Raw genomic sequence first — 26,330 nt, forward strand, 5'->3', positions numbered from 1 at the left:
GTTGTAGTCATTGCTTGTCCCTAAGTAGAAGCTGAGAAGAGCCTGGCTGGTGGATCAGGCCAAAGGGGGCCCGTCTGGTGTCACAGTGGCCAACCAGATGCCTGTTATGGGAAGCCCCCAAGCAGGACCTGAGCGCAGCAGCACTCTCCTGACAGCTATTTGGAAGGATGCTGCCTGCGACCGTGGGAGCAGAGCGGAGCCATCATGGCTAGTAGCTGGTAGCCTGATCCTCCATGAAAGAGGGCAAGGTTATAAATGGCTCCGAGGAGAGACATTATCTTCAGTTTTCAGTTAATGACACTACTGTGTCCGTTGTGGTTTATCAGCTGTCAAATTCCAAAGCTTTTCTAGATTTATTTGGATTTGTTTCTTGTTAAAATAGCAACACTTGAAAAAAAGCATAGACCTGGTTGAAGGGAGATAAAATAATGGCAAGTGTTTGCATTATTATGTCTTTTCCCATTTCTGACTTTCTCTCTCTCCTTCCCCCCTTCCAGGTACTTCAGTGCTCTCATACTAGTGGAAGGCATGGAAATCGATTCTCTGCATGAGCGTGTCTTGGATGACCAAAAAGAGGAGCATAAGTTTGCTGGCAGTGGGCAGGTCCGCCAGGTAAACCTATAACAAATCCAGAGGGGATGACTACAACAGAGTAGTCAGATGTTTGTATCCGTAGTTACGTTTGTTCATGCAGAACCTTTTAATGAAACATAATTAACTCCCCCCAAAAGGTGACTGCCAGATGGATTTCGAAGGTCGTGCTGCCTGCAACATAGAGAATGTGATGGCATCATCAGGAGTGCTCACCTGTGGATCTCACAAGAGCCCCCCCCCCAATTTGGAAGATAATCCAGTTGTAGTTAGACTCACAAGAGCGAGGGTGGGGAACCTTCAGCCCCTGTGCCAATCTTGGCATGCAAGACTAGTTCCCCCCCCAACTGCCGGCACCTGTCAGTAGGCTGACATCACTTGGATGGGTAGGCGATGTCAAGTGGTGTGTAGTTAAGGGGTTAAATCCTGCTCAGTTCAGGCAGATTCAGTGCCATTCCCTTCTTGATCACAAAGGGGCTTGCACTGAAACCCCTGTTTCCATCCTCCGTTCTATCAGAACCTTATTGTCTATGAGGTGCTTTGAAGTCCCTACTTTGGGACTGTGAGGCCCCGAATCACTTGATACCATTGTGGCTTTGGATGATTGACAGATGGGTGGCCCTGCCCAACTGTTAAATTTGGCCCACAGGGCCAATCCTGATAAGAATCTGGTCTGTGGAGTCAAAAAGGTTCCCCACCCCTGAACTAGAGCTTCCTGTGACTTCCAAAGGTCAGCAGGTATTCTGCAAGGGAAGTGGGTGGAAGGTATATTATGGTCCCCTGGTTGGCCCGCTGGAGCCATCCATCTCTGCCTTGCAAAACCCATGGGGTCTGTCTCCAGAGGTTTGTCGATCCTTGTTTGAATCTTCTCCGCTGCAGCTAGTTAGTGTCATAGTTCCGTGGGCCAGCAGTCCTGCTCCAGCCAGTCCAGCCTGCCCCTGTGATGCTCTTTCCACAGTTATCCTTGATTGAAAAGTGTCTGTCAAGATTCTGAGATGGATAGAAACCCTGTGGGAATCCTATGTATGCTTTGAATTGTATTGAAGACAAGCAGGGCATAAATGTGAATGTAAATGTGATAAATAAGGCAAAAGGATATAAATGTGATAAGCAACATGGAAATGGTCTTGTCTGCAAGAGGCTTGGGGTGGGGTGGGGAAAGTCCTGTAGCAAGTTTCCCGAGGTCAGGAGGTTGTGGGCTTTGGCGTATGGGGCCATCAGTGGGTGTAGCTCTCTTCGATTTCTCCACTCTTGTTTTTGGTCATCATCCTTCTCCATTCAGAGGAAACAGCCTAATAACTTTCATCTCTATGAGCTCCAGTTGTGAGCAGGACTTGTTCTTTGGTGGTGGTGGTTAATTGTTTTGAACTTCCAAGAAATCATGTTGCTTATTTCTTAAAGGTAGTTAGTTGTATAGTGTAAGATCTAAAATGTTCACGAGCAAAGAGGCATCTTTGTCTCTGAAAAAGATGAGGAAAACACCAACAGCCTTGAAAGAAGTAAAATATGACTTGCTTGGAGTTTAACATTCGTTTTACGTTTTAACTTCAGGGTTTCACGAGTAAGAGCTTGATTCTTGACTTCTCTCTGTTTCGAGCAGGAAATGGACTCCCTGCTGTTAACTCTAGGGGATGTCTCCCATCATGCCCCTGTCCTCCTGGCCTGGGCTTTGCTGCGCCACACGCTGAGCTCTGAAGAGTCAGCTGCTGCGATTAGGCGAATGGGGAGCACTGCCATTCAGCTGAATGTATTCCAGTACTTGACGAAGCTGCTCCGGTCCATCAGCAGCGAGGGAAATGTGAGTTGTTTGCCTTGTGCAATCTTATGGAAGGCTCTGGAGTGGGGATGGGGACCCTTAGGCCTGTCTTGGCCCGCTGGGGTGGGGGGTTCCAATTTGGCCTGCAAGGCCATTTCCCCCAAACCACGCCCACCTGCTGCTCAACTGGGTGACCTCACTCACGGTGGGAGGGTTGAATTCAGTCCTGCTGGGTGCTGCTTTGCCGGTTCATTCCCTACATGAAACAGACTGGTGAAGCAGACTCCTGCAGAGGGCAGGCTGGAAGCATCAGCTCATGAGTGGAGAGTTTAATTTTGCTGGGTGCCGGCAAAGCAGACCTTTCTCCCTCACCCCAATGGGTCAACAGGTGATTGATGGACAAGACTGCCTACCTGTCAGCGTTGGGCTGCAGGTTGTGGAGATTAAGATCTGGCCCACTGGGCCAAAAACTTTCCTTGTTCTTGCTTTTGAGGAAAAGTCGTCCAAGCCTTGACAGTTAATGCCATGTTACTGGTTTGCTTGGCGCTTGCCCTCCTGGTAGTCAGACCTGTTGAAACTGAAATCACTCTCTGCCTGTAAGGGCTGACAGGAGCTGCCCGATTCTCAGGCTGGCATATTGAGGCTCCCACATGATGGGCTGTCTGTCCTGATTCACCCAGGGTTAATCCTGTCATGTGGATGTGTCGCTGTGCCAGCCTAGAAGGCCCATTCATGGTAAGTGAGCCAGTGTTTCATTCTGCTTGTCAAAAAGCCTTGAAGAAAGAGGAGGTGGCTGCTCACTTTCAATCATTGGCCTTTTGGGGTGACAACCTGCAACCCTAATCATTTGCTTGCTGTTCTGAAACTTCTCCTTAATATTTATAATATTGCACTATTTATTTATTACATCTATTTACCACCCCATCGTTGAAGCTCTCTGGGCTGTTCACAGCAATCAAAAACAGTAAAAAAATATGCAAACTTTAAAACACAAAAAACAATTTAAAAACACAATTAAAAAATGTAAAAAGCAATTTAAAAACACATGCTAAAATGCCTGGGAGAAGAGGAAAGTCTTGACCTGGCGCTGGAAAGATAACAATGTTGGCGCCAGGCTCACCTCGTCATGAAAATCATTCCATAATTTGGGGGCCACCACTGAGAAGGCCCTCTCCCTTGTTGCCATCGTCTGAGCTTCCGTTGGAGTAGGCACCCAGAGGAGGGCCTTAGATGTTGAGCGTAGTGTACGGGTGGGTTCCTGTTGGGAGAGGCGGTCCATCAGGTAGATGGAAATCTAGAGAAATATGTGGCCTTGCAAGCTTAGGATGGGCCCCCTGACCTGTGAGGGGGGTCCCCTGGTCTTCTGTGGATTTTTCCATTCATAGATGCATTGGTGAAAGTGATGGATGTTGACCGTTGTCTTCCTTCTGGATTGTGCGGTCCTAAGAGTGGGCTTGTTAAGTTCTGTACTTGACCTCCATCGTTTTTGAACTCGTCTTCCTTCACTCCATAACTAATTCTTTGCTTTGCAGTGCATTGCCAGCACGGCCTGTATGTGTATTTATGGCCTCCTGTCCTTTGTCCTTACCTCTCTGGAGCTGCACACCTTAGGCAACCAACAGGTAAGAGTTTCAGGCAGGGGAATGTTCCCAGCCCCACCTGGAGAGGGCAGGGATTGGACCTGGGATGTTCTGCGTGCCAAGCAGATGCTCTGCCACTGAGCTACAGCCTGAAGGCTGCATTCTTTCATTGGGCAACATTCCAGGGCCATATGCCAGTAATGGGTGTGGCCAGACAAAAAGTGGCGGAGCAGTGGATGTGACTTACACCTTTTGTACAGTAGGCTATGTAATCCAGCTGCACAGGAGAACCTAAGAAGAGCCTGCTGGATCAGGCCAGTGGCCCATCTAGTCCAGCATCCTGTTCTCACGGTGTCCAACCAGATGCCCATTAGGGGAAGCTCACAAGCAGGACCTGAGCACAAGAGCACTCTCCCCTCCTGCGGTTTCCAGCAGCTGTTATTCAGAAACATGCTCTGAATTCAGAAGCATCTGAGGCTTCTACACCACCTCTCCGTCTGCTCATCTAGGCAAGCACAGACACATTCCAGCCAGGCAGAAACACTGAAGGAGAGTGTATAGCAGGGAGAGGTGGGGCCTGGGAGAAGTCCCGAGGGCCAGGTAAAGAAGCCTGGGGGGCCACATTTGGCCCATGTACCTGAGGCTCCCTGCCCCTGATCTATCCTGTCCCCCCTTCCCAACCCCAGATGTCTTCTGTCTAAGCTGAAAAGCTCCAAACTGTTTTAGCCTTTAGGTGTCCCTTCTCTAACTTTTTGTCTTTCTTTTTCCTGATGGGGATTGTTTTGCTTCCTTGTAAGACTACGATTCTGCCTTCTGTTTGTGGTGTGAAAAAGGAATATATTCAAAGAGTTGTATCTACTGGTAGTCCTACTGGGAGTGGACCTGTTGAAATTAATGGGCCTGACTTTGATCCATTTATTTCATTGGGCCTGCTCAGAGTACAGCGTGGTTGGATACGATCCAAACAGAGTGTAACACAAGCAGTGATGATGGGCGGGAAAGCATCAAGGTGCATCGCGAAGGCGTCACCGTAAGGAAATGCCGTCTGAAACCCAGAGTACACAACCGGCTTAAAATGGTTTGAATTGATTTTTGTTTTAAACTGCCATGGCTTTCTCCCAAGGAGCTCTAGTTTCATGAGGGCGTTGATAAGGCCTAGTCCTTTGTGGAACAACCGTTCCAAGGCTGACCAGCAGTTTACACAGTTTTGAACCTGGCTGAGTTCATAAAAGGAGTGCAGAACACGCTCTGTTACAGTTGCCACATAATACTTGCTCTGCACTTGCAAGAAATTGTTCTTTTAGTGCGGCAGCACTTATTCTTTGGAACTCCCTGCCTACTGACATCAGGCAGGTGCCTTTGCTTTATTCCATTCGGTGCTTGCTTAAATATTTATTTTTGTTTAGGCAAGCTTATCCTGACTCATAGACGTGGATGTGTTTTAATCTTTTCAGTTAGTTCTTTTTTAAATTGTTTTAAAAATGTTTTAATTACTTGTTTTTAATTGTTTTATTGATAATTTTTAATGTTTTTTTGTTAAACCGTGTTTTTTTACGATCAAGCAGTATATAAATTTTGTTAAATAAAAGAGCAAAAAGCAAGTGATGTGTAATGAGGGGTGTGTGTGTCTCTCTCCCCCCTTCCCCCTCCTCTCTTTCTAAAGGACATTATAGATACAGCTTGTGAAGTTCTGGCTGCTTCGAGCATTCCTCCGCTGTTCTGGAAAACGGTATGTCTGCTGTCAGAGGGGGTTTGGCCTGCATGTCCTTCTGCTGTGTTCTTTTGACCAAACCCTTTATGGGAAAATCAGCTTTTGGGCCTCGGGCCTCTGTCTGCTATTTTACAAGCAGCTTCTTCCACTTCTCCACCTGTGACCTTCAGAAAAGTGTTGGTGAAGTACCTCTTAATTGTGTGCAAATGGCTGTATGCACATCTACAATTGTTGTACTTATATGAACATTTCAGTCCTTCCCTTCTGTTTGTTTTATTTTATTTATGAAAGTAATTCTGTACTGCCCCCTGGCAAAACATCAGGGTGGTGTACAGCAATACAAAAACATTTAAAAGCTATGCTATAGTATAGGGGTTCCCATACTGTGGTCTGCAAGCTTCATTCAAGCAGTCCGCAGAATGTCTATGGATTTGTGGTTGAAGATGGGACACATCCATTATGTTAAAATATTCTTACTGATTTTTAATTTTATGTTTGTTGCTTCTTTTTTTCTTACATGTTTTTTATTTTATTGTGTTGCAAGTTGAATTCTGTGGAATTCAAATTGTAATGCAATAAAATGCAATATATAACAAATAACTGAAGCCATAGAAGGACAATTAAAAGTCAAACGGCATCCAGCAAAGCACATTACGGTTGCTACAATAGGCAGAAAAACCATGAAATGGTCCGCCAAGACTGTTGGCAATTTTCAAGTGGTCCATGGGGAAAAAGGTTTGGGAACCCCTGCTACACTAATTACTCACTGCTCTTCTAGTGCTAATCACCCATCCCCAAGCTTCCAGTGTCCAGGATGCGGAGCAGAGCTGTGCTCTGCAGCTATGAAACCCCAGCGCCAAATATTGATGTTGTCAGTAGCCCAAGAGAACGTCTCTGACCAGTGCTCGTTTTTAATTAACGTAGTCTTGGGTGTGTTTCACACCAGGAGCCGACGGCAGGTCTGGGCATTATTTTGGACAGTGTGTGCGGGATGTTCCCCCACCTTCTCTTGCCTCTTCTGCAGTTGCTCATTGCCCTTGTTTCAGATAAATCTACGGCAAAGAAGGTATGTATCGCGAGTCCTGAAATGTGTGTGTTTTCAGTTACCACAACTGGAAGCCAGTGTAGTCATTGGAATGTAGGGCTGAAGACTGGTTGAAATCTCTGTTCAGTCCCCGGGCGGTCCTTGGGCTGGTCGAGCTGTCACAGTGTGGTTGTGAAGATAAAAATGGGAGAGGTCCCTTGGAGGCAGGGTAAAAGGAAAGAATAGAGAGGTGGGAGTGGGCATGTGCGAGATACGTCGGACTTAAATTCCCACAACAAGGGTATCTCCCCTTTTGTCTGTATCTGGTGTGGGGAAACCTGTAGTTCCCTCGCCCACTCTGCTTGGCTCCAGTTCCCATCAGCCCTAGCAGCCGGCATGATGGGAGTTGTTGTCCCAGCAACATCTGGAGGGCCACAGGTTTGCTGATCTGTCCACGTGGAAACCTCTTCAAGGTTGTTGTGAGGTGGAGGTTTGACCTGCCTTCTCCCTGAGCATTTCTCGCAGGGGTGTCAGTGGTCCCTGGGGTGAGGGACACCCTCCCAGCTTTCCAGAAGCAAGCAGGCTTCGGCTGCTGTCTTTAGCTGCCTTCTGCCTTCATCAGCCAGTCTTCTCTCTCTCTCTTGCCTTAAAGGTATATAGCTTCTTGGACAAGATGTCTTTCTACATTGAGCTGTATAAGCACAAGCCCTCTGATGTGATCTCTCACGAAGACGGTACCTTGTGGCGGAGGCAGGTGCCGAAGCTGCTCTATCCCCTTGGTAAGGAAACAAGGCCAGGCTCTTGGCCCTGGTGACTTCCAGCTCCTTGCACGCCCTCTTCCAACGCTGCATGTAGATGTGAAGCAAAAGGTGGAGCCGTTTGGTGACCCTGCAGTTCATATTCCCTGTGTGCTGCAGCAGCAGGTCCTGCGCACCACCGTCTAGAGCCTGCTTCTCAGGTCGGAACCAGGATGCCACTGGTTTGCAACCCTCCCAAGTGGTCCAAAAGTATTCCATGATTGGTAGTATTGAATGGGGAAGGGTTGTGGCTCAGGGGCAGAGCATCTGCCTTGTATGCAGAAGGTCCTGAGTTCAGTCTCCAGCAGCATCTCCAGGTAGGGCTGGGAGAGACTTCCTGCCTCAAACCCTAGAGAGCTGCTGCCAGTCAGTGTAGACAATACTGAGCTAGACGGACCAATGGTTTGATTCGGTATATATAAGACAGCTTCCTATGTTCCTAAAGGTCCAAAAGGATGAACAGGCACATGCAGGCAAGAAAACTAAACCATAGAGGAGTGAAGGATAGGAAAGAGGTGGGCTGGAGAATGTTTTTCAGCCTGGGGGCCACATGCCTGTAGTGGGTGGGGCCAGATATAAAAGTGGGTGGAGGAACAAATGCAAATTTTTCCTTTGTACAGGAGGCTTGTTTCTACACACACCCCTCTCTGTTCTCCATCCAGTCAAGCAAGAGACGTTATCGGAGTTGAAGGGCATATTTCAGCAAGGCAAAACCTCCTGGGGTGCAAAGCTGGGAGGAGATGGGGCCTTTGAGAAAGGAATGTGGCTTCAGGTGTTCTGAGGGTCAGCTAGAGAGAGGCCAAGCACCCCCCACCTTATAACTGCATTTCATTTCTTTTTCCTAGGTGTAGAACTCTGCACTTATCCCTGTTACATTTCATTCTGTTGTTTTCAGCCCGATGCTCCAGCCTAGCAAGATCATTTTGAATTTTGTATCTGTCTTATTCTGACTTATTACTGTGAAAGATCGAACTATCAACGTATCCTTAAAACTAGAGCCCCTTGCAAGGCTGGCCTGGGCATACGGCCATGAGGACTAGAAGTTTCCATTAAAAAAAATATTAAAAAGAGTGTTTGAATTTTCAGGAATCCAAACCAGATACTTTTTATTTTACTCATACATAATTCACTGAATGTCCCTACTCTGTTCAAGAGAGTCTTAGTTCTGTAAAGACGCTGACTTTGTTGTGCCTCTCCCATGTGCTTTTAGGGCTGGGCCAAACAAACCTGCGGATACCTCAGGGGACGGTGGGCCAGGTAATGCTGGACGACCGGGCCTATTTGGTACGATGGGAGTATTCCTATAGCAGCTGGACATTGTTCACCTGTGAGATTGAGATGCTACTGCATGTTGTGTCGACTGCTGGTGAGTCTCTGGAACATTGCAGGGGGCGGCAGCGGCTGTAAATATACTATGTCTAGAGATGTGAAGGCCTGGAAAAAGGGGGGGACTTGCTTCCCCTCTTTTTTCTGGTTTCCCCCCCAATTCCTGGGTTCCCAACAAAAACAGAAAAAAACTGTCCGTCCCCCCCCATTATCCCATTTTTTCCCTAGGCCTTCACATCTCTAGTTGTATCTCTGTAGCTTAGTGATAGACTTGCATGCAGAAGGGCCAGGTTCAATCCCTGGCATCTCTAGGTCTCACTGGGAATGTCTGTAAGAAACCCTGGAAAGCCACTGCCAGTCAGTGTAGACAATACTGAGCTAGATGGACTAATGGTGTGACTCAGTATAAGGCAGCTTCCTAAGTTACTATGGTAAGGTGAGAGAGAGAAAGTGGTGTTAGCAGACTGGTATGCCTTATTCCTTATGGGTTTTGTTTTGCTTTTATGTTGCCTGTTTACGTTTTGCTCTGGGAAACAGATGTATTGATGCTAGATGTGTTCCCTTCTTCAGATGTCATTCAGCACTGCCAAAGGGTTAAGCCGATCATTGATCTGGTTCACAAAGTCATCAGCACTGATGTGTCAATAGCAGATTGCCTCCTGCCGATTACGTCTCGGATCTACATGCTGTTACAAAGGTAAGCAGCGAGTGGCAGACGTTGTACTTCTGAATGCACTGGGATGGTCAGCAACAAATGTCCTTTAAGCCTCTTAACAGATCTGGAGATGGAAGCCTGAAGTATTTAAACTGGTGCTCAAACCACAAGAATGCCTCGTCTTCTGAGTGTTTTGGAAAATTCCTCCTCCTCCTCCTTTCCAGGTTGACTACTGTGATTTCTCCCCCTGTTGATGTTACTGCTTCTTGTGTCAACTGCCTGACAGTGCTGGCGTCCAGGATGCCAGCAAAGGTAAGCGACTCTCTGGCTTTGCTTCTTTTGGAATTGCCTCTTCCGTTTAAACAGATTAATGTACCTTTTTTGGGGTCTCCCTTTCCAGGTTTGGACTGACCTTCACCATACAGGCTTTTTACCATTTGTTGCTAATCCAGTTTCTAGTATGAGTCACATGATCAGGTAATTTGACTCTTCTGGGGTGCTTTACTTACATCATTTATAGAACGATGATTCCACTAAATTATTGGACAAAACCCAGGGTGGTGGTGGTAATTGTTTTAATTATTAGTTAAAACATTTATAAATGGCTTCATATTTTTAAAAAAATCTCTTGTTCAGCAAAAAAGCAGTAAACAACATTAAAACAAAAATAGTGTTAATTAATGTTTTAACTGTAGGTTACAACAGAAGATACTTTTTAAAAATGATTATGAAAAAGAATATTCACAACAACATAAAATCTTATTCATTTATCACATTATGCACAAGTAGAAATTTGGCCAGAGTGCCAAAAGCAAACCTCGCCACAGCTAAAAGAGTTGCTGTATTACAAGAAGCCAACAGAAAGTTAGTTCTTTGTAACTGTTGGGGCTTCAAAGTGCAGCGTCACATGATGTCACTATGATGTCCGGTGACTGACAGGTCAGATTTGTCACTGATCAGATTTGGCCCTGCAAAGGCAGGGATATGAGAATCTGGCTCACCATCCAGAAAGGGTTCTGTACCTCTGCATTGTACCATCTGCTTTGCTAGCAGAAAGTCCTGGGTTCAATCCCCAATGGCATTTCCAGGCAGGGCTGGGTGTGACTCCCTGCCTGAAACCCTGGAGAGCCGCTGCCAGTCAGTGTAGACAACACTGAGCAGGACAGACCATAGAAGGGAGCTTCCTTTGTGCTTGTGACTGAGCGGCAGTGGCTCTCTAGGGTGTTTAGATAGTCTGTCCCACCTCTACCCTGAGATACATCCTTAGCTTGCAGTGCTTGGCCAGTGAGAACATGGCCTCTTCCCCTGCCTGCAATGATTTTCCTTTGGCGTAAGGCAGCGTCATATATTCTGAATCGTTACCTGCCATGCCCATTGCTGCAGTCGCCTCACTCTCTTTTCCTGTTTTTCCACAGTGCAGAAGGAATGAACGCCGGGGGCTACGGTAACCTGCTAATGAGCATCGAGCAGCCGCAAGGGGAATACGGCGTGACCGTCTCCTTCCTGCACTTAGTCATGACGCTTGTCCGGGTAAGTGCTTTCAGGGAGAGGGGACGCTTCCTGCTCTGCACCTAGGTGAAGCCTGTCTGCCTCAGACCACCGGCCAGCCGTTCCCCAACCTGCTGCCCTCCAGATATCATGTTGGGGACTCCCAGCAGCCAGCATGTATAATGGTCAGGGATCATTGGGGCTGAAGGCCGGCAACCTCCAGAGTGCACCAGGTTGGAGAAAGCTGCTTTAGGAATTTAGACTTGGTTGGTGGCAGTGATGGCCACCAGCTTGGATGTCTTTAAAAGAGGATTAGCGAAATCCATGGCGGATATTGATGGCTACTAACTCTGGTGGATATGTTCTGCCTGCACTGTTGGAAGCAGTAGCTGCTTCTGAATACTGCAAGAGAGGGAGCGTGCTGCTCAGGTCCTGCTTGGGGGCTTCTACCGGGGCATCTGGTTGGCCACTGTGGGAACAGGAGGCTGGAGTAGATGGGCCTCCTTTGGCCTGATCTACCAGAGCTCTTCTTATGTTCTGTTATTCCTAGGCTTGATGGGGAAAAACTCAGTATGAAATGTTTGGATTTCTGCTGTTTCATTGTGTTGTAGTTTCCTGTTTAGTTTAGCTGTCGTTGCTATCATCCTGCTTTTCTACAAAGTATCCAAAGCACCATCCAAAAACACATCACTAAAATCAAAAAACAAATGCCAAACATACAAAAGTGCAAACAGGATTTAGAAGCAAGAGACAACAAAAAAGCTTAAGATTTCTGTTTGCTTGTTTTGCCGTCTTGGCGGCTCCTGTCTTAGGGGCAGCTTGGCAGGGATCATTGGGGCTGAAGGCCGGCAACCTCCAGAGTGCACCAGGTTGGAGAAAGCTGCTTTAGGAATTTAGACTTGGTTGGTGGCAGTGATGGCCACCAGCTTGGATGTCTTTAAAAGAGGATTAGCGAAATCCATGGCGGATATTGATGGCTACTAACTCTGGTGGATATGTTCTGCCTGCACTGTTGGAAGCAGTAGCTGCTTCTGAATACTGCAAGAGAGGGAGCGTGCTGCTCAGGTCCTGCTTGGGGGCTTCTACTGGGGCATCTGGTTGGCCACTGTGGGAACAGGAGGCTGGAGTAGATGGGCCTCCTTTGGCCTGATCTACCAGAGCTCTTCTTATGTTCTGTTATTCCTAGGCTTGATGGGGAAAAACTCAGTATGAAATGTTTGGATTTCTGCTGTTTCATTGTGTTGTAGTTTCCTGTTTAGTTTAGCTGTCGTTGCTATCATCCTGCTTTTCTACAAAGTATCCAAAGCACCATCCAAAAACACATCACTAAAATCAAAAAACAAATGCCAAACATACAAAAGTGCAAACAGGATTTAGAAGCAAGAGACAACAAAAAAGCTTAAGATTTCTGTTTGCTTGTTTTGCCGTCTTGGCGGCTCCTCTCTTAGGGGCAGCTTGGCAGCACCCAGAGCCAAGGTTTGGTGCCCTGCATCGTGTTTGTCCTGAAGGAGATGCTCCCAAACTACCACAAGTGGCGCTACAACTCCCGCGGCGTGAGAGAACGAATCGGTGAGCTCGGGGTTGGTGCTGAGGCTTTTTGCTATCAAGTTCTCTACCTCCTCCTTGGGAGGCTCCATAACCTTTTCTCTTAGGATTTGGATTTCTGCTGTTTGACTGCATTGTAATGTCCTGATTAGTTTTAGTCCTGCTTATTTTCATGTTTAGTTTTAGTCCAGTTTATTTTATATTGGGCTAGGATCCAGCAGGGCTTTTCTTACGTTCTCATCCCAGGGCATCAGTGGGACGAGACAGATGGCAGTGATCTTTTGCAACACTCTTCTCCTTCTCCTCTATCTCTAGAAATACCACCCCACCTTTAGGGAGCTCCTTAATTTACAGGGGAATCTGGGGTGGCATGGTGCCTGTGCTCTGCTGGGTACTTGAGAGTGTTTGAGGCTAGATTCTCTACAACTTTTATACAGTAGGACCCCGCTTATACGGCGGGTTCCATTCCGGACCCCCACCGTAAAATGGAAAACGCCGTAAAGTGGAACCCCATTGACTTTAATGGGCCGCGTCGCGCAAAAATGACGCAAAAATGGCACAACAGGGGGAAAAAACCCTTTAAAATTGAAAATGAAAGGCGCCGCATCAGCAGAACGCCTTAAAGTGGAACGCCGTAATGCGGGGCCCTACTGTATCTCTTATCCTTTGCCCCCCACCCCATGCGGAGGTATGAATGGCTCAGGCAAGGGGAATGCTTTACCTAGAGCTAGGAAACACGTGATGTTGGAGGCAGCGAAAGAGAGGCTACAGGCAACACTAGCCTTTCTCAGTTCCTAGAAAAAAATGAGAAGATCTTGCTTCCCCCCCTCCCCCAGAAAAGGAGGATGCAGGGACCTTTTGTGAAATGGAAACATTTTTTTCTCCTTGCTGTAAGAGTGTGTGTTTGCATGCATGTACATTCATTCATCCTACAGATGGGCTCTTACCTCTATACCATCCTGTCTTCCAGTCTTGGAGCTGGCCCCATTGTCTTCACATAACACCCGGATCTCCAACTCCTGTGCAGAGCACCTCTCAGGGAAAGTGAGGGGAAGGGATCTGTGTGGATGACAAGTCCTGACATAGTGTCTCTTTTTAATTGAAATAATTCCAGAAGCATAGCTGTAGGCACAAAACATTGGCAGTTTAAAGTCCACTCCTCACCACCACCTGAAAATTGCTTCCCCTTTCCTAATGTTTTTCAGGTTGTCTTATTCTGCAGCTGATCCATGCTATCCTGAACCTGTGCCCTGAAATGGATCCTCATAGCAGGTAAAGACAGCTTAGAAGTCACAGGAAGGATCCTTATATGTCAGGTCAGACTGTTTGTTCACCTGGTCCAGTAGTGTCTATTCTGACTGGCAGCAGCTTTCCAGGGTCTCTGGTGGAGAGAGGTCTTTTCCTTGTACCTGATCCTAGCATCACCTGTGTATGGATCCTTTTCTAACGAGATGCCGTGGATTGAACCTGGGACCTTCTGCGGGCAAAGTGTGTGTTTTTAACCTCTGAGCTATAAACTTCCGTTAGAGTCCCTCTATTTCCCCCTACTTTTCTAAACAAACAAACGAACAAACCAAATCCATAGGCCCATGCAGACTTCATTCTCTAACAAATGAGTTGGCGTTGACCCGTGACAGGGCCTTTTCAGTGATGGTTTCCCACATGTGGAACGCCTTCCCTAGTGAGGTCATCTGTCTCCCTCTTTATTGACTTTCAGGGGGAATTTAAAAACATTCCTGTTTACCCAGGCACTTGATAGCTAAAACACACTTCTGGCAACACTGAGATCTCTGGCTGAGAAAATGTTTTTTTGACTGTTCTTAGAATGTTTTCTTTTTAATTGTTTTTTTAATTGATGTGTTTCGTGTCGTAGGCTTCTTTAGGAGGAAGGGTTGGCTATAAATGGAATGAATTAATAGATATTGGGAGTTGAAGAGTTGTTCTTTGTGGTTATTCATTTGTTGCTGTTGTTCATTTATGAATTGCTCCCCATCAGGCATCCTGAAGTGATTTACAATATAATATATATAAAACAGTTGCATGTATTAAAAACAGTCTGTGTATAAAAACAACTACAAATATAAAAACAGTTTAAAAGCAACAACAGCCTGTACAGAAAATCAATTCAAATGGCAGATGAATACCAACTGGGATTAAGATTTTGGAAAGCCTGTTGAAAGAGAAACATCTTTAGCAGGCACTGAAAAGACAATAGAGAAGGTGTGTGTGTGGCAGAGTCACAAAGACATCATCACTCTGTTGCCTTTTTCAGTGCTGATTTTTGCAGGAACTTCACTCTTACTTCTAGCTGAGATCTGCGCTCTCGAATTTTTTCCCGCCAGCAATGCTCCCAGCCTGCAGTCCCTTTGCATCTTCAGCCTGGCCAATACTGAAGCCGGACAGGCGGTCATCAACATCATGGGCATTGGTGTGGACACCATTGATATGGTGATGGCATCACAGTCCAGCAGGTGATGCTCCATTTCTTGTTTGTTGAAATTTGTATGGCCCCTCTCTGTCCCAAGCACCATTGTTTCATAAACCACAGCAGATACAACAGCAACGCTTGGCGTTGTAGCAAATAAAATGATAGGAAATGAAATGGAGCAGTTAAACAGTTCCGGAAGCCAGAAAGCCAAGCGGCAGGTGTGGTGAAACAGAAGTTAAACGAACCACCAAAAGCCCAGGTGAACAGGTAATAGGGTGCACCTCCACTGTCCGGAGGCAATATGTTTCTGAATGCCAGTTGCTGGGAACCAAAGGAGGGGAGAGGTGCTAGAACCTCTGTGTCCAGAAGCAGTCTACCTCTGAATACCAGTTGCAGAGAAACTTAAGCAGGGAGAACTGCTGTTGCGCTCAGGTCCTGCTTGTGGGTTTCCTAGAAGATGCACCTGGTTGGCCACTGTGAGAACAGGATGTTGGACTAGATGGGCCCCTTTGGTCTGATCCAGAAGAGCCTGGCTCTTCTGGTGTTCTTATTCACCTGGAACCCAAGGAGGCATGGCATAGGTCATGAGTGGAGACTCTCAAGGGAACTCTGCCAGTGCTGTGTCTGCTGTCATTGCGACTGTACAGCCCTAAGGGGGGGGGTTGAGTTCTGTGCGCTGATTTGAGGCAACTAGCCAAGTCTCTGGCTGGCAGCCTCTTGTGTGGTCCACGTGCTTTGAAAAGTACAGTGGGAATGATGGGTTCTAAAGCAATTCTTGCTGACCTCGCAGTGACGAGTCTCAGGGCCAGGGCCAGCTGCTCATCCAGACTGTGAAACTGGCCTTCTCGGTCACCAATAACGTCATCCGGTTGAAACCGCCGTCCAGTGTGGTGTCTCCCCTTGAGCATGCTCTTACCCAGCATGGTATGTACATGTCTATTATTTTTTTAATTGTTTTTTTATTGCAGATTTAATAAGGAAAAGAGAACAAAAGAGGGGAAAAGAAAAGAATAAGAAAAAAGGGGGATGGAAACCCTAGAAAAACAAAAAAGAATTCCCCCCATCAGCTCAAATTAACAATACAATAACAATCAGTATGTCCATCTTAGTTGATACATATAGCTCAGTGTGTGCCATCCAGATGTCCAAATAGGTATCCAAGCGACACTGGTGTTTCTAAATAGTGAGCTTAAACATAGCAAGGGCATTAAGGGTTTCAGACCATTGCACAATAGATGGTGGGTGTTTATCCTTCCAGGCCCAGCATAAGTTTCTTAGCGACCATAAAGGGCTTGCAAAATCCATGTTTGCTTTGATGTACCTTTTGTGCTGTCTAGCCAGGAATGCCATAAGCTTGTCTTATGCATAAACAACCTATATGTAGCTTTCCTTGATTTCTTTTTTTAAAAATAATGTATTTAGCAAAGAAAGAAAAATGAGAACGGGGAGGGGAGGAATAAGAAGAAAAACTTATCAGCACACATTAAAAGTACAATCAACCATCAGTACATCCATCCTAATCTAAGTCGATAAATCGATAAAATGCCATCCAAATGTCCAAATAGGTGTCCGCCACCTATATGTAGTTTGCAAAAGTCACGTTTTCAGATAGGAATCTGGCCGTCTGGGGAAGCTTTTTTAATTTCCTTTTAAATGTCCTTCATAAGGAAATACTTTCCTCAGAGATGCATTCATGCTGTTTGTGATTATTATTATTTTTTGTCAGGTGCCCACAGGAACAATCTGATTGCCATCTTGGCCAAGTACATCTACCATAAACATGACCCGGCCTTGCCACGCCTCGCTATCCAGCTTCTGAAGCGACTGGCCACGGTACACCTTTTTATTTTCTGCTCATGAGTGGGCTTTTGTTTTTTGGTAGCTTTGCCTTGTTTCTCTATCCTTGAAAATTAGGGTACCCTGTGAGTTGGGGAATATGCCCACCCATGAGGGTAAGGATATCCGGGGATTTCTGGGACCTCTACTGTGGAAAGCGTTGGGCTGCATTTGGCCCCTGGCCTAGAGATTCCCCAATCAGTGCTATAAAGCTTTGGTAGATTAGATCTGACGTATTTGAGACCTCTGCTTTCCCTGTTTCAGCATCCAAGGTCAACCTCTCTTGAGTAAGCTGAAGACCCGTGAATGCCTAGGCATCTTTTAAAAGCATTTCAGAACTTTCTTTTTTTAAATTTGGATCGGGTTTTTGCAGCTGTGGTTCTTCAGTAGGGTCTTGTTTTGTTTTATTTATTAAACTGATATCCCTCCCTTCCTCCTAGAGGAGCACAGGGCAGCAAACACATCTGTGATAAATAAAAATCAGTTAAAAATAAAAACCTATTGAAAACATTTAAAACATCTAGAAAGAATTAAACATTTAAAACTAATTTTAAAACAGATGTAAGCCAAATCATGTGTCTGGAGAGGCTCGTTAAAAGAGGACAGTAATATGAGTAGGTTGAATATGACATGGAAATGGACTGCCTGCAAGTCGATCCCGACTTACGGCGCCCCTATGAATAGGGTTGTCATGGTAAGGCAGTATTCAGAGGTGGTTTACCATTGCCTTCCTCTGAGGCTGAGAGGCAGCGACTGGCCCAAGGTCACCCAGTGAGCTTCACGGCTGTGTGGAGATTCGAACGCTGGTCTCCCAGGTCGTAGTCCAACACTCTTAAGAGGAATCCTAAATAGTTGAATAGCCTTCCTTACACCCCTCCCTTCCTCCTTTTCAGGTTGCTCCGATGTCCGTCTATGCCTGCCTTGGAAATGACGCTGCTGCCATCCGTGACGCCTTCCTGACCCGCCTGCAGAGCAAAATTGAGGACATGCGCATCAAAGTCATGATTCTCGAGTTCCTCACCGTGGCTGTAGAAACGCAGCCTGGACTCATTGAGCTATTTCTCAACCTGGAAGTGAAAGACGGGAGTGATGGGTCAAAGGTGAACCTCAAATGCGAATTCTTTCTCGAGTGAGCAATTGCACTTCCCCTCCGTCACCTTAGTTTCTCTCCTCTCCCCCCACCCCTTGCTGTTTGTTCTTAGGAATTCAGCTTAGGCGAGTGGAGCTGCCTTCACGTAGTCTTGGAGCTGATAGACTCCAAGCAGCAGGAGCGCTACTGGTGCCCTCCCCTCCTTCAGCGAGCCGCAATTGCCTTCCTCCACGCCCTGTGGGAGGACCGCCGGGATAGCGCCATGTTGGTTCTACGGACCAAGTGAGCACTTAACTTTCTTGCCTCCTCTTGCGCTGAGGACCCTCAAAGCTGTAACTACCGCTGCAAACACAGTTACATGTTCCTAGATACTGAAACTAATTTATCAAGATGACTTAACAAAGATATAATCATCAGGCTTCCAGAGATTATGGCTACTTGCCAAACGAAGCAGGGAATCATTTTGGACAAGTTTCTAAATAGGAAGCACTTCAACCAGAAGCGGCTGGAACTAAGAACATAAGGAAAGCCCTGCTGGATCAGGCCAATGGCCCTTCTAATCCAGCACCCTATTTTAACAGTAACCAACCAGATTGCCCGTTATGAAAAGCAGGGCCTGAGCGCCACAGCACTCTCCTCTCCTGCAGTTTCCAGCATGGTATACAGAAGCATACTGCTTCCCATTTTGGAGGTAGAGCATAACCATCATGGCTAGTAGCCACTGATAGCCTGATCCTCCATGAATTTGTCTAATCCTCTTTTAAGGCCATCCAGGTTGGTGGCGATCACTACTTCTCACAGGAATTAATTCCATAGTTTAACTACACGCTGTCCTTTCTTTTGTCTGACCTGAATCTTTCAGCTTTCAGCTTCATTGGATGTCCACAAGTCCTAGTGTTATGCAAAAGGGAGAAAATCTTTTCTCTATCCAGTTTCTCCACGCCATGCATAGTTTTATACACATCATGTCACCTCTTGCTTGCCTTTTCTTTAAACAAAAAAGCCTCAAATGCTGCATCCTTTCCACACGGAGTCGCTCCATCTCCTTGACCATTCTGATTGCCCTTTTCGGAACTAGCTTCCTTTTTTCTCGCCGTGGCTTTGGTCTTTGTCAGTTAATGGAAGCCATTCCTGGACAGCATCTGGTTATTCCAGGCAGCTGGTTGCGTCCCATCCTTTGAGGAGGAAGTGGATGCCTTTCACAAAATGGCTTTTTTATGAGAAGGCTGAAACTTTGTTCAGGGTTCTTTGGCGAGCAGGCTGATGATGGATCCAAGTTGCATATATGGGGCTTGCTTTGTTGTGAACCGGCATCTCCCATGTCAAGGCTGTTGCGTAATTACTGGAGACCTTGCTCTGTGTTTCCCCAGGGGCTTTCTCAGTGGTGGCACCGAGATTATGAAACTGCCTTCCAAGGGAGCTTTCTTTGGCCTCACTTAAACCACCACCTTAGATGGCTTTGAAAGGAAATTAGGCACATCGGAAGCTGCCTTATACTGGGTCAGACCATTGGTCCAAAAGGATCAGTGTTGTCTACACTGACTGGCAGTGGCTCTCTTGGGTTTCATGCAGGGGACGCTCCCAGCCCTATCTGGAGATGCCTGGGATTGAACCTGGGACCTTCTGCACTCAAGGCAGATGATCTGTTGCTGAGCTAAGGCCCTTCCCCAGTTAGACAAATCTGTGGAGGATTAGTCTCTTGACCACAACAGCTAAATGGAGCATCCATGTTCAAAGGCAGTCTCCCACCAAGTACCCGTTGCTTGGGGGGCAGCAACATGAGAGAGCAGCTGCTTTCATGCCTTGTGGGCTTCCTGGAGGCATCTGAAGCCAGAGGAAGTGTGGTGAGCTTCCTAGAGCCATCTGGTTGTCCAGTGTAGGAAATTGGTTGTTGGGATAGGTGGGCTCCTTTTGGTCTGATATTCTATCATTAGGAATGCTTGACATTGCAAAAATGAGAGCAGTCGCTAATTAGTGTGGTCTTTGCAAATTTTTAGGCCAAAGTTTTGGGGAAATTTAACCAATCCACTCTTTGGAACCCTACCTCCACCTTCTGAAACATCCGAGGTGAGTTGTGCCCACAGTTGGTAGAGCTAGTTCTCTCTGTGTTAATGAATTGTAGGTGTTGTATGAATTTGTAAATGGTGTAATATATTAGAATTATGTTATTTGAATGCATTGAAAGTCGCTTGGAGACATTTGGGTGACAAGCGACTAGTAGTAATAATAATACTTGGGGTGGGTGGGGAGGAGAGCGTGATGTGCCTTCTACCACGTTCCTTCGTCCCCGTTTATGTGAGGCCTGCCTGTTATCATCTGCGTCCTCGACGGAAGGAGGACATGAAGCGTGCCCAAGCAGCTTTGATTCAAGCCCTCTCTTTGCTTTCTGGCTGACCAGGGGGTTGGAGAGACAGGGCCATCAGCTTGGTATTCTCTCATTCTCTCATTTGCAGCTCAGTGTCTTGGACACCTGTGCTTTGATCATGAAAATAATTTGTCTGGAGATCTACTATGTGGTCAAGTGAGTATTGTTCAGAGCATACCTGAGAGGTAGTGCCCCATTGGGCCAGTAACAGGAAACTATGGGCTGTATCCCATGTAGCACTAAGTTAAAAGTCACGTTGCAATATGCTTATTCCTCTGGCGAAATGTGTTGTGCCAGCAGAATGTTGTTTTGTGCAAGAGAACGCACAAGAAGGTTGCTGGTAATTTTGTTGCACAACAGATTGTGCAATCTGCTGCGCAATGAGTTTCCACTGGAGCAGCTGTTGCTCTGGATTTCTCTTTTGCGCAGCATTAAAACTCATCTGTTTGTTAGCGCAAGAGCCCTGTACAAGCCTCCAACTTGCATGCTTTCCTCCCCACTCTTTCTTTTTCAACTGGTGAGGTTCAAAAGCTTCCGCTTTCAGTTCCAAACTAACCACAGTTCCCTGTGACGCCCTGTCTCGGGGGAACGTGGCTTATTCAAACTACTGGCAGTGATGCAGGCAGTGCCTGGAGCGGTTGTAAGAAAGAAATCAGGCAGGTGGGAGCAGGCTGAGGGCAGACTCGGGCTGGTGGGGCAGTACCCCCCTTGCCCTACTGGACCTGCCTCTGCTGGTGGGGCAGGACTTTCCTTCATCCTGAACTGAGCGCCCATTGGTTTGCATCAGACCCCAAAGGTCCATCTAGCAACTTCTTTCCCACAGTGGCCGGGCAGCTGGGTCTGGGAGGGCCACAAGCAGGGGGTAAAGGCAACAGAGTTTTCCCCCTTGTTTGTCCCAACATAGGGCATTGGCTGGCATACCACTTCTGCCATACTCTGTGTAGCTGCCCTGGCCAAATAGGCCATCCATCCAGGAATTTGTCCAATCCTCCTTTGAGCCGTCACCAACACTTTGTGGCAAAGTTGCCTTCCAGCTGCCTTGTCCTTTGGTCCTCCAGATGTTGCTGAACAACAACCCCCATCAACCCCAGCAGGCCTGGGCCATCACCATGATGGGTGTTATAGCATATAGCAGCATCTGGAGGGCCAGAGATTCCCCACCACACCTGGTCGAAATGTTGTTTTTCATTATCTGACCTATCTGCTGGAGCGCTGATGCCAATTCTTTTGGGCAGCTTTTGCCAACTGGGTGCCTTCCAGATGTTTTGGACTGCAAATCCCATCAGCTAGCTGGGGATGATGGGAGTTGTAGTCCAAAACATCTGGGGTGTGTGTGTGCCAGATTGGCCAAGGCTGCTACAGTGGGGGAGGAGAACTCCGCCTTTCTGCATACCCGAAGGTAGCCGAAAAGGCTCTCAGCTTCCTTTTTTTTTCTCATTTGGGTGCAGGGGTTCTTTGGACCAGTCGCTGAAAGACACACTGCAGAAGTTTTCCACGGAGAAGCGTTTTGCCTACTGGTCGGGCTACGTGCTGTCCCTGGCGTTCCACATGGCGGAGACCGAGGGCAGCGGCTGCACCTCCATGTCTGAGTACCAGATGCTGATCTCCGCCTGGCGGATGATGCTGATCGTTTCTGCAAACCATGTGAGGGCATTTGCGTCTCTTTGCTTCCTGTCTGGAAAAGTGAATGGGATGGAGGAGATGGATTGAATTGCATTTCATGGGAAAAAAGGGGGTGATTTCCTCTCATTCTACTTTTAATGATGGGCTTTGATCTTCTCAGGCCGACATCATGCACTTGACTGATTCTGAGGTCCAGCAGCTGTTCCTGGAGGTCCTGAGTGGGACAAAGGCTTTGGTGAGTGCTAGTATTTGAATATGGTCAATTTTTAAGGACCGATAGGTTTCAACAGGGCTTGGATAGACAGCTGTTGAACTTGATAGTGATGGGGTCAAGCTCTCCCAAAATTTGAAGTGTTACGCTTTCCCCCCCAGCTATCTTAAGTCAAGAGCATCTAAAATCAATATTAACTTCTCCTTGCTAGCAAGTAAAGATTTGGAATATGAGAGGGTGTTCAGAGCACATCATTCCAAAGGTTCTAGCTGAGTAGTCCTTCAAAGGGGCAGGCACGGACAGTAGCTGGGGATAGGGTATAAGTCCCACCCCATGGCCTAGCAATTGTGGGTCTTGCCCTAAAACAAGTGTGTGGAACCTTTGGCCCCTCAGGTGTTGCTGAATGACAACTGGCATCATCCCTGTTCACTCGTCATGCTTGCTGGGACTGATGGGAGTTGTTGAGCAACATCTGAAGGGCCCAAGGGTCCCTTTGCCTGCCCTAAAAGGTAGTGCCAGGTTATTTTGCTCCCCAGTCAGTGCAGGAGAGAAATCTGCACTCCTTCATACCTTGAGTTGATTCCATGCAAACGGTAAATGTCTGGAGAGACAGAGAGAAATATTTAAATTAAATAGGCCTCTTCCCTGTTACACACACACACATACACACAAACTGTACAGCTGCTTCCCCCGGGTTTTTTTAAAGCATTCATAGTGCCCTGGAGTCTGTGTTTCTTCATTTCCCTTTTTGGCAGTATGTAAATGAGCACTATCAACAGAAATGTTTGTCCCAGTCGGATTTTGGGATGCATAACAGTTACCTTGTTAACTTAAAGGGGCTCACAAAACTTAGGACCTTTTCTCTTGTAGCCTGGGACTTTGGAACACCCTCCTTTGAGGTGCCCATGTGGCTTTCTCTCTGTCCTGAAGCAAGTCAAACTTATTCTGTTGCATTTTTGTAAGCAGAATCCATCATGCTTCTTTTTCCTCCTGCGTGTTTTGTTACTGGCTTGTATCTTATTTTTTAAACTTTTTCTGTTGTTGTGATTTTAGGCTTCAGATTCATGTTGTGGATTGGTGTTGTATGCTGCTTTGAACAAGTATTAAGGCAGTTTTAAAACCTTCCCAGGCGACTCAAATAAATAAATCTCTCCACAGTTGCTGGTTCCCACTTCTGTGTCTTGCCTACAACTAGGATCCATGCTGTGCACCCTTCTCTTAATCCTGCTGAGACAGTGGAAGAGGTAGGTCTCTTAGGGGGAAGGCTGTAGCTCAGTGGTGGAGTGCATGGCTTGCATGCAGAAGGTCCCAGGTTCAGTCTCTGGCAACTCCAGGCGGTGGTTTGGAAAGATCCCTTGCTGATACCCTGGAGAGATACTGTTAATCACAAGACAGAACTTGGGCCCCATCTGCACTTTACATTTAAAGCAGTGTCATACCATTTTCAGCAGCCATGGCTTCTCCCAAAGAATCCTGGGAACTGTAGTTTGTTTGGGGTGCTGTTAGGGGGTGCTATTCCCTCGCAGAGCTACAATTCCCAGAGTGCTTTAACAGTCAGTCCCTCTTCCCAGGGAACTCGGGGAATTGTAGCTCTGTGAGGGGGAATAGGGGTCTCCTAGCAGTTCCCAGGATTCTTTGGGGGAAGCCATGACTGTTTAGCGCAGCATCATAGTACTTTAAAAGGTGCTTGGAATGGTTCGGGCGACCACGTCTGTTCTGGATCCTTGCCCATCTTGGCTAGTGAAAGCTGGCAGGGCTGGAACCACCGGTTGGGCCAAGGAGGTGGTTAATGCCTCCTTGAGGGAGGGAGTGGTCCCTGGTAGCCTCAAGGAGGCAGTAGTGAGACCTCTTTTAAAGAAACCCTCCTTGGACCCAGATAATTTAAACAACTATAGACCGGTGGCGAATGTCCCTTTTCTGGGCAAGGTTTTGGAGCGGGTGGTTGCCAGCCAACTCCAGGCGCTCTTGGATGAAACCGATTATCTAGATCCGTTTCAATCCGGTTTCAGGCCCGGTTTTGGCACCGAAACAGCCTTGGTCGCCCTGTATGATAACCTGTGTCGGGAGAGGGACAGGGGGAGTGTGACTCTGTTGATTCTCCTTGATCTCTCAGCGGCGTTTGATACCATCAACCATGGTATCCTTCTGAGGAGACTCGCGGAGTTGGGTGTCGGGGGCACTGCTTGGCAGTGGTTCCGCTCCTACTTTGCGGATCGTCACCAGAAGGTAGTGCTTGGGGAACATCACTCGACACCATGGACTCTCCATTGCGGAGTCCCTCAGGGGTCGGTTTTGTCCCCCATGCTTTTCAACATCTACATGCAGCCGCTGGGTGCAGTCATCAGGAGTTTTGGAGTGCGTTGCCATCAGTATGCTGATGACACGCAGCTCTATTTCTCCTTTTCATCTTCTTCAGGTGAGTCTGTTGATGTGCTGAACCGTTGCCTGACCGCGATAATGGACTGGATGAGAGCTAATAAACTGAGACTCAATCCAGACAAGACCGAGACATTGTTGGTGAATGCCTTCCCTGCTCAGATGGTGGATGTTAACCCTGTTCTGGATGGGGTTACACTCCCCCTGAAGGAACAGGTACGTAGTTTGGGGGTTCTTCTCGACTCTTCCCTGTCTCTCGAGGCCCAAGTGGCCTCGGTGGCACGGAATGCGTTTTACCATCTTCGTCTGGTAGCCCAACTACGCCCCTATCTGGACAGGGACGACCTCGCCTCCGTTGTTCACGCTCTGGTAACTTCAAGATTGGATTACTGTAATGCGCTCTACGTAGGGCTGCCCCTGAAGACAATTCGGAAGCTTCAGCTGGTGCAGAACGCAGCTGCCAGACTACTGACGAGGACCAGTCGGTCTTCGCATATAACACCTGTCTTGGCGCGCCTGCACTGGCTTCCTATTTGCTTCCGGGCGAGATTCAAGGTGCTGGTTCTTACCTATAAAGCCTTACACGGCGTGGGACCTCAATACTTTGTGGTATGCCTCTCTCGATACGAACCTACCCGTTCACTTCGTTCAGAATCTAAGGCCCTCCTCCGGGTACCAACCCATCGGGAAGCCCGGAGGGTGGTTACGAGATCTAGGGCCTTTTCTGTGGTGGCCCCTGAGTTGTGGAACAGCCTCCCCGAAGAGGTACGCCTGGCGCCTACACTTCTATCTTTTCGGCGCCAGGTAAAGACCTTTTTATGCTCCCAGGCATTTTAATTTTCTTAACCATTTTAATCTTTTAATCCGTATTTTTAATTTTTGTCGTATTGTGTTTTTGTAGTGTTTTTTGTTGTTTGCTTGTATATGTTTTTATGATTGTTATTATGATATATTGTATTTTATCTTGTTTGTTCACCGCCCTGAGAGCTATTCTGCTAAGGGCGGTATATAAATTGAAATAATAATAGAAATAATAAAATGTGTAGTGCAGGTGGCATTTAATATGCCTTACAGAGCAATCCTAGTCATATCTACTCCTGTTGAATTCATTGGGGCTTATTACCATGTAAATTGGGTTAGGATTGCAATCTTATCTTCCCTATCTATACAATGGGAATAATCTCAGTATTCCTATTATTATTATTAGTTGGGCTGTCAATTGTGGTGAAGAAGATGTGCCACATTTGTATCTTGTCTTCCATTGGCATGCTTAAGGTGGCCAGTGCTAAGCACCTCTACTCAAAGCAGCTGCACATGATTGCAAACAATTGTTTAACATGAAATTGTCCTTTGATGGGAAGACTGGAACGTGCAGCTTGAAGCTTCCTCTGCTCTGCTGCTGGCTAATGATAGCAAGCAGGTGCTGGATTTGGGCCTTCTGTCTGGTTGGTATTCAGAGTGGGTGTGTCCTTGGCAGCTGATACAGCGCCACGAAAAAGATGGTTAATAAATGTCAGGAGCTGCCGTAAAAGTGTCTTTGAGAGAAGATGCATGTTCCACTAGAACAGCCTTCAACCTGGTGCCATCAGATGGCTTGGACTACAGCTCCCATGAACCCTGGCCAGCATAGTTATGGGGCTTAGTCAAAGGGGCAGTGATGGCTGCCAGCCTGGATGGCTTTAACAGAGGCTTAGGCAAATTCATGGAGGATAAGGCCATCAATGCCTGTTGGCCACGATGGTCATGTTTTCCCTCCATGATTGGAGGCAGCATGGTTGTGAATGCCATTTGCTGGAAACCGCAAGAGGGGAGAGTGCTATTGCACTTGGGTCCTGCTTGCGGGCTTCCCGTACAGCATCTGAGAACAGGGTGCTAGACTAGATGGGCCACTGGGCTGATCTGGAAGGCTGTTCTTATGTCCTTAAACC

The 26,330-nt window shown here is 47.0% G+C and overlaps 1 protein-coding gene across 2 annotated transcripts in view; it reads left to right on the forward strand.

Moving 5' to 3' along the window:
- The window catches only part of NUP188 (nucleoporin 188), a 51,818-nt gene that overhangs the window by 12,172 nt on the left and 13,316 nt on the right, over window positions 1-26,330 (forward strand). The window contains exons 10-32 of one of the 2 annotated variants that reach the window (XM_061604526.1): window positions 498-612; window positions 2,192-2,389; window positions 3,880-3,969; window positions 5,591-5,656; window positions 6,585-6,704; window positions 7,315-7,441; window positions 8,670-8,825; window positions 9,356-9,482; window positions 9,665-9,752; window positions 9,841-9,917; window positions 10,856-10,970; window positions 12,377-12,497; window positions 13,679-13,745; window positions 14,816-14,944; window positions 15,692-15,825; window positions 16,628-16,734; window positions 17,631-17,837; window positions 17,940-18,109; window positions 19,825-19,894; window positions 20,281-20,348; window positions 21,641-21,836; window positions 21,976-22,050; window positions 23,185-23,270. In XM_061604526.1, coding sequence (XP_061460510.1) covers window positions 498-612; window positions 2,192-2,389; window positions 3,880-3,969; window positions 5,591-5,656; window positions 6,585-6,704; window positions 7,315-7,441; window positions 8,670-8,825; window positions 9,356-9,482; window positions 9,665-9,752; window positions 9,841-9,917; window positions 10,856-10,970; window positions 12,377-12,497; window positions 13,679-13,745; window positions 14,816-14,944; window positions 15,692-15,825; window positions 16,628-16,734; window positions 17,631-17,837; window positions 17,940-18,109; window positions 19,825-19,894; window positions 20,281-20,348; window positions 21,641-21,836; window positions 21,976-22,050; window positions 23,185-23,270 — 2,709 coding nt within the window. The remainder of the gene's footprint in view (window positions 1-497; window positions 613-2,191; window positions 2,390-3,879; window positions 3,970-5,590; window positions 5,657-6,584; window positions 6,705-7,314; window positions 7,442-8,669; window positions 8,826-9,355; window positions 9,483-9,664; window positions 9,753-9,840; window positions 9,918-10,855; window positions 10,971-12,376; window positions 12,498-13,678; window positions 13,746-14,815; window positions 14,945-15,691; window positions 15,826-16,627; window positions 16,735-17,630; window positions 17,838-17,939; window positions 18,110-19,824; window positions 19,895-20,280; window positions 20,349-21,640; window positions 21,837-21,975; window positions 22,051-23,184; window positions 23,271-26,330) is intronic. The other variant, XM_061604527.1, reaches the window with a different exon arrangement.

Source organism: Rhineura floridana, chromosome 20, assembly GCF_030035675.1.
Source record: "Rhineura floridana isolate rRhiFlo1 chromosome 20, rRhiFlo1.hap2, whole genome shotgun sequence".
Lineage (NCBI taxonomy): Eukaryota > Metazoa > Chordata > Lepidosauria > Squamata > Rhineuridae > Rhineura > Rhineura floridana.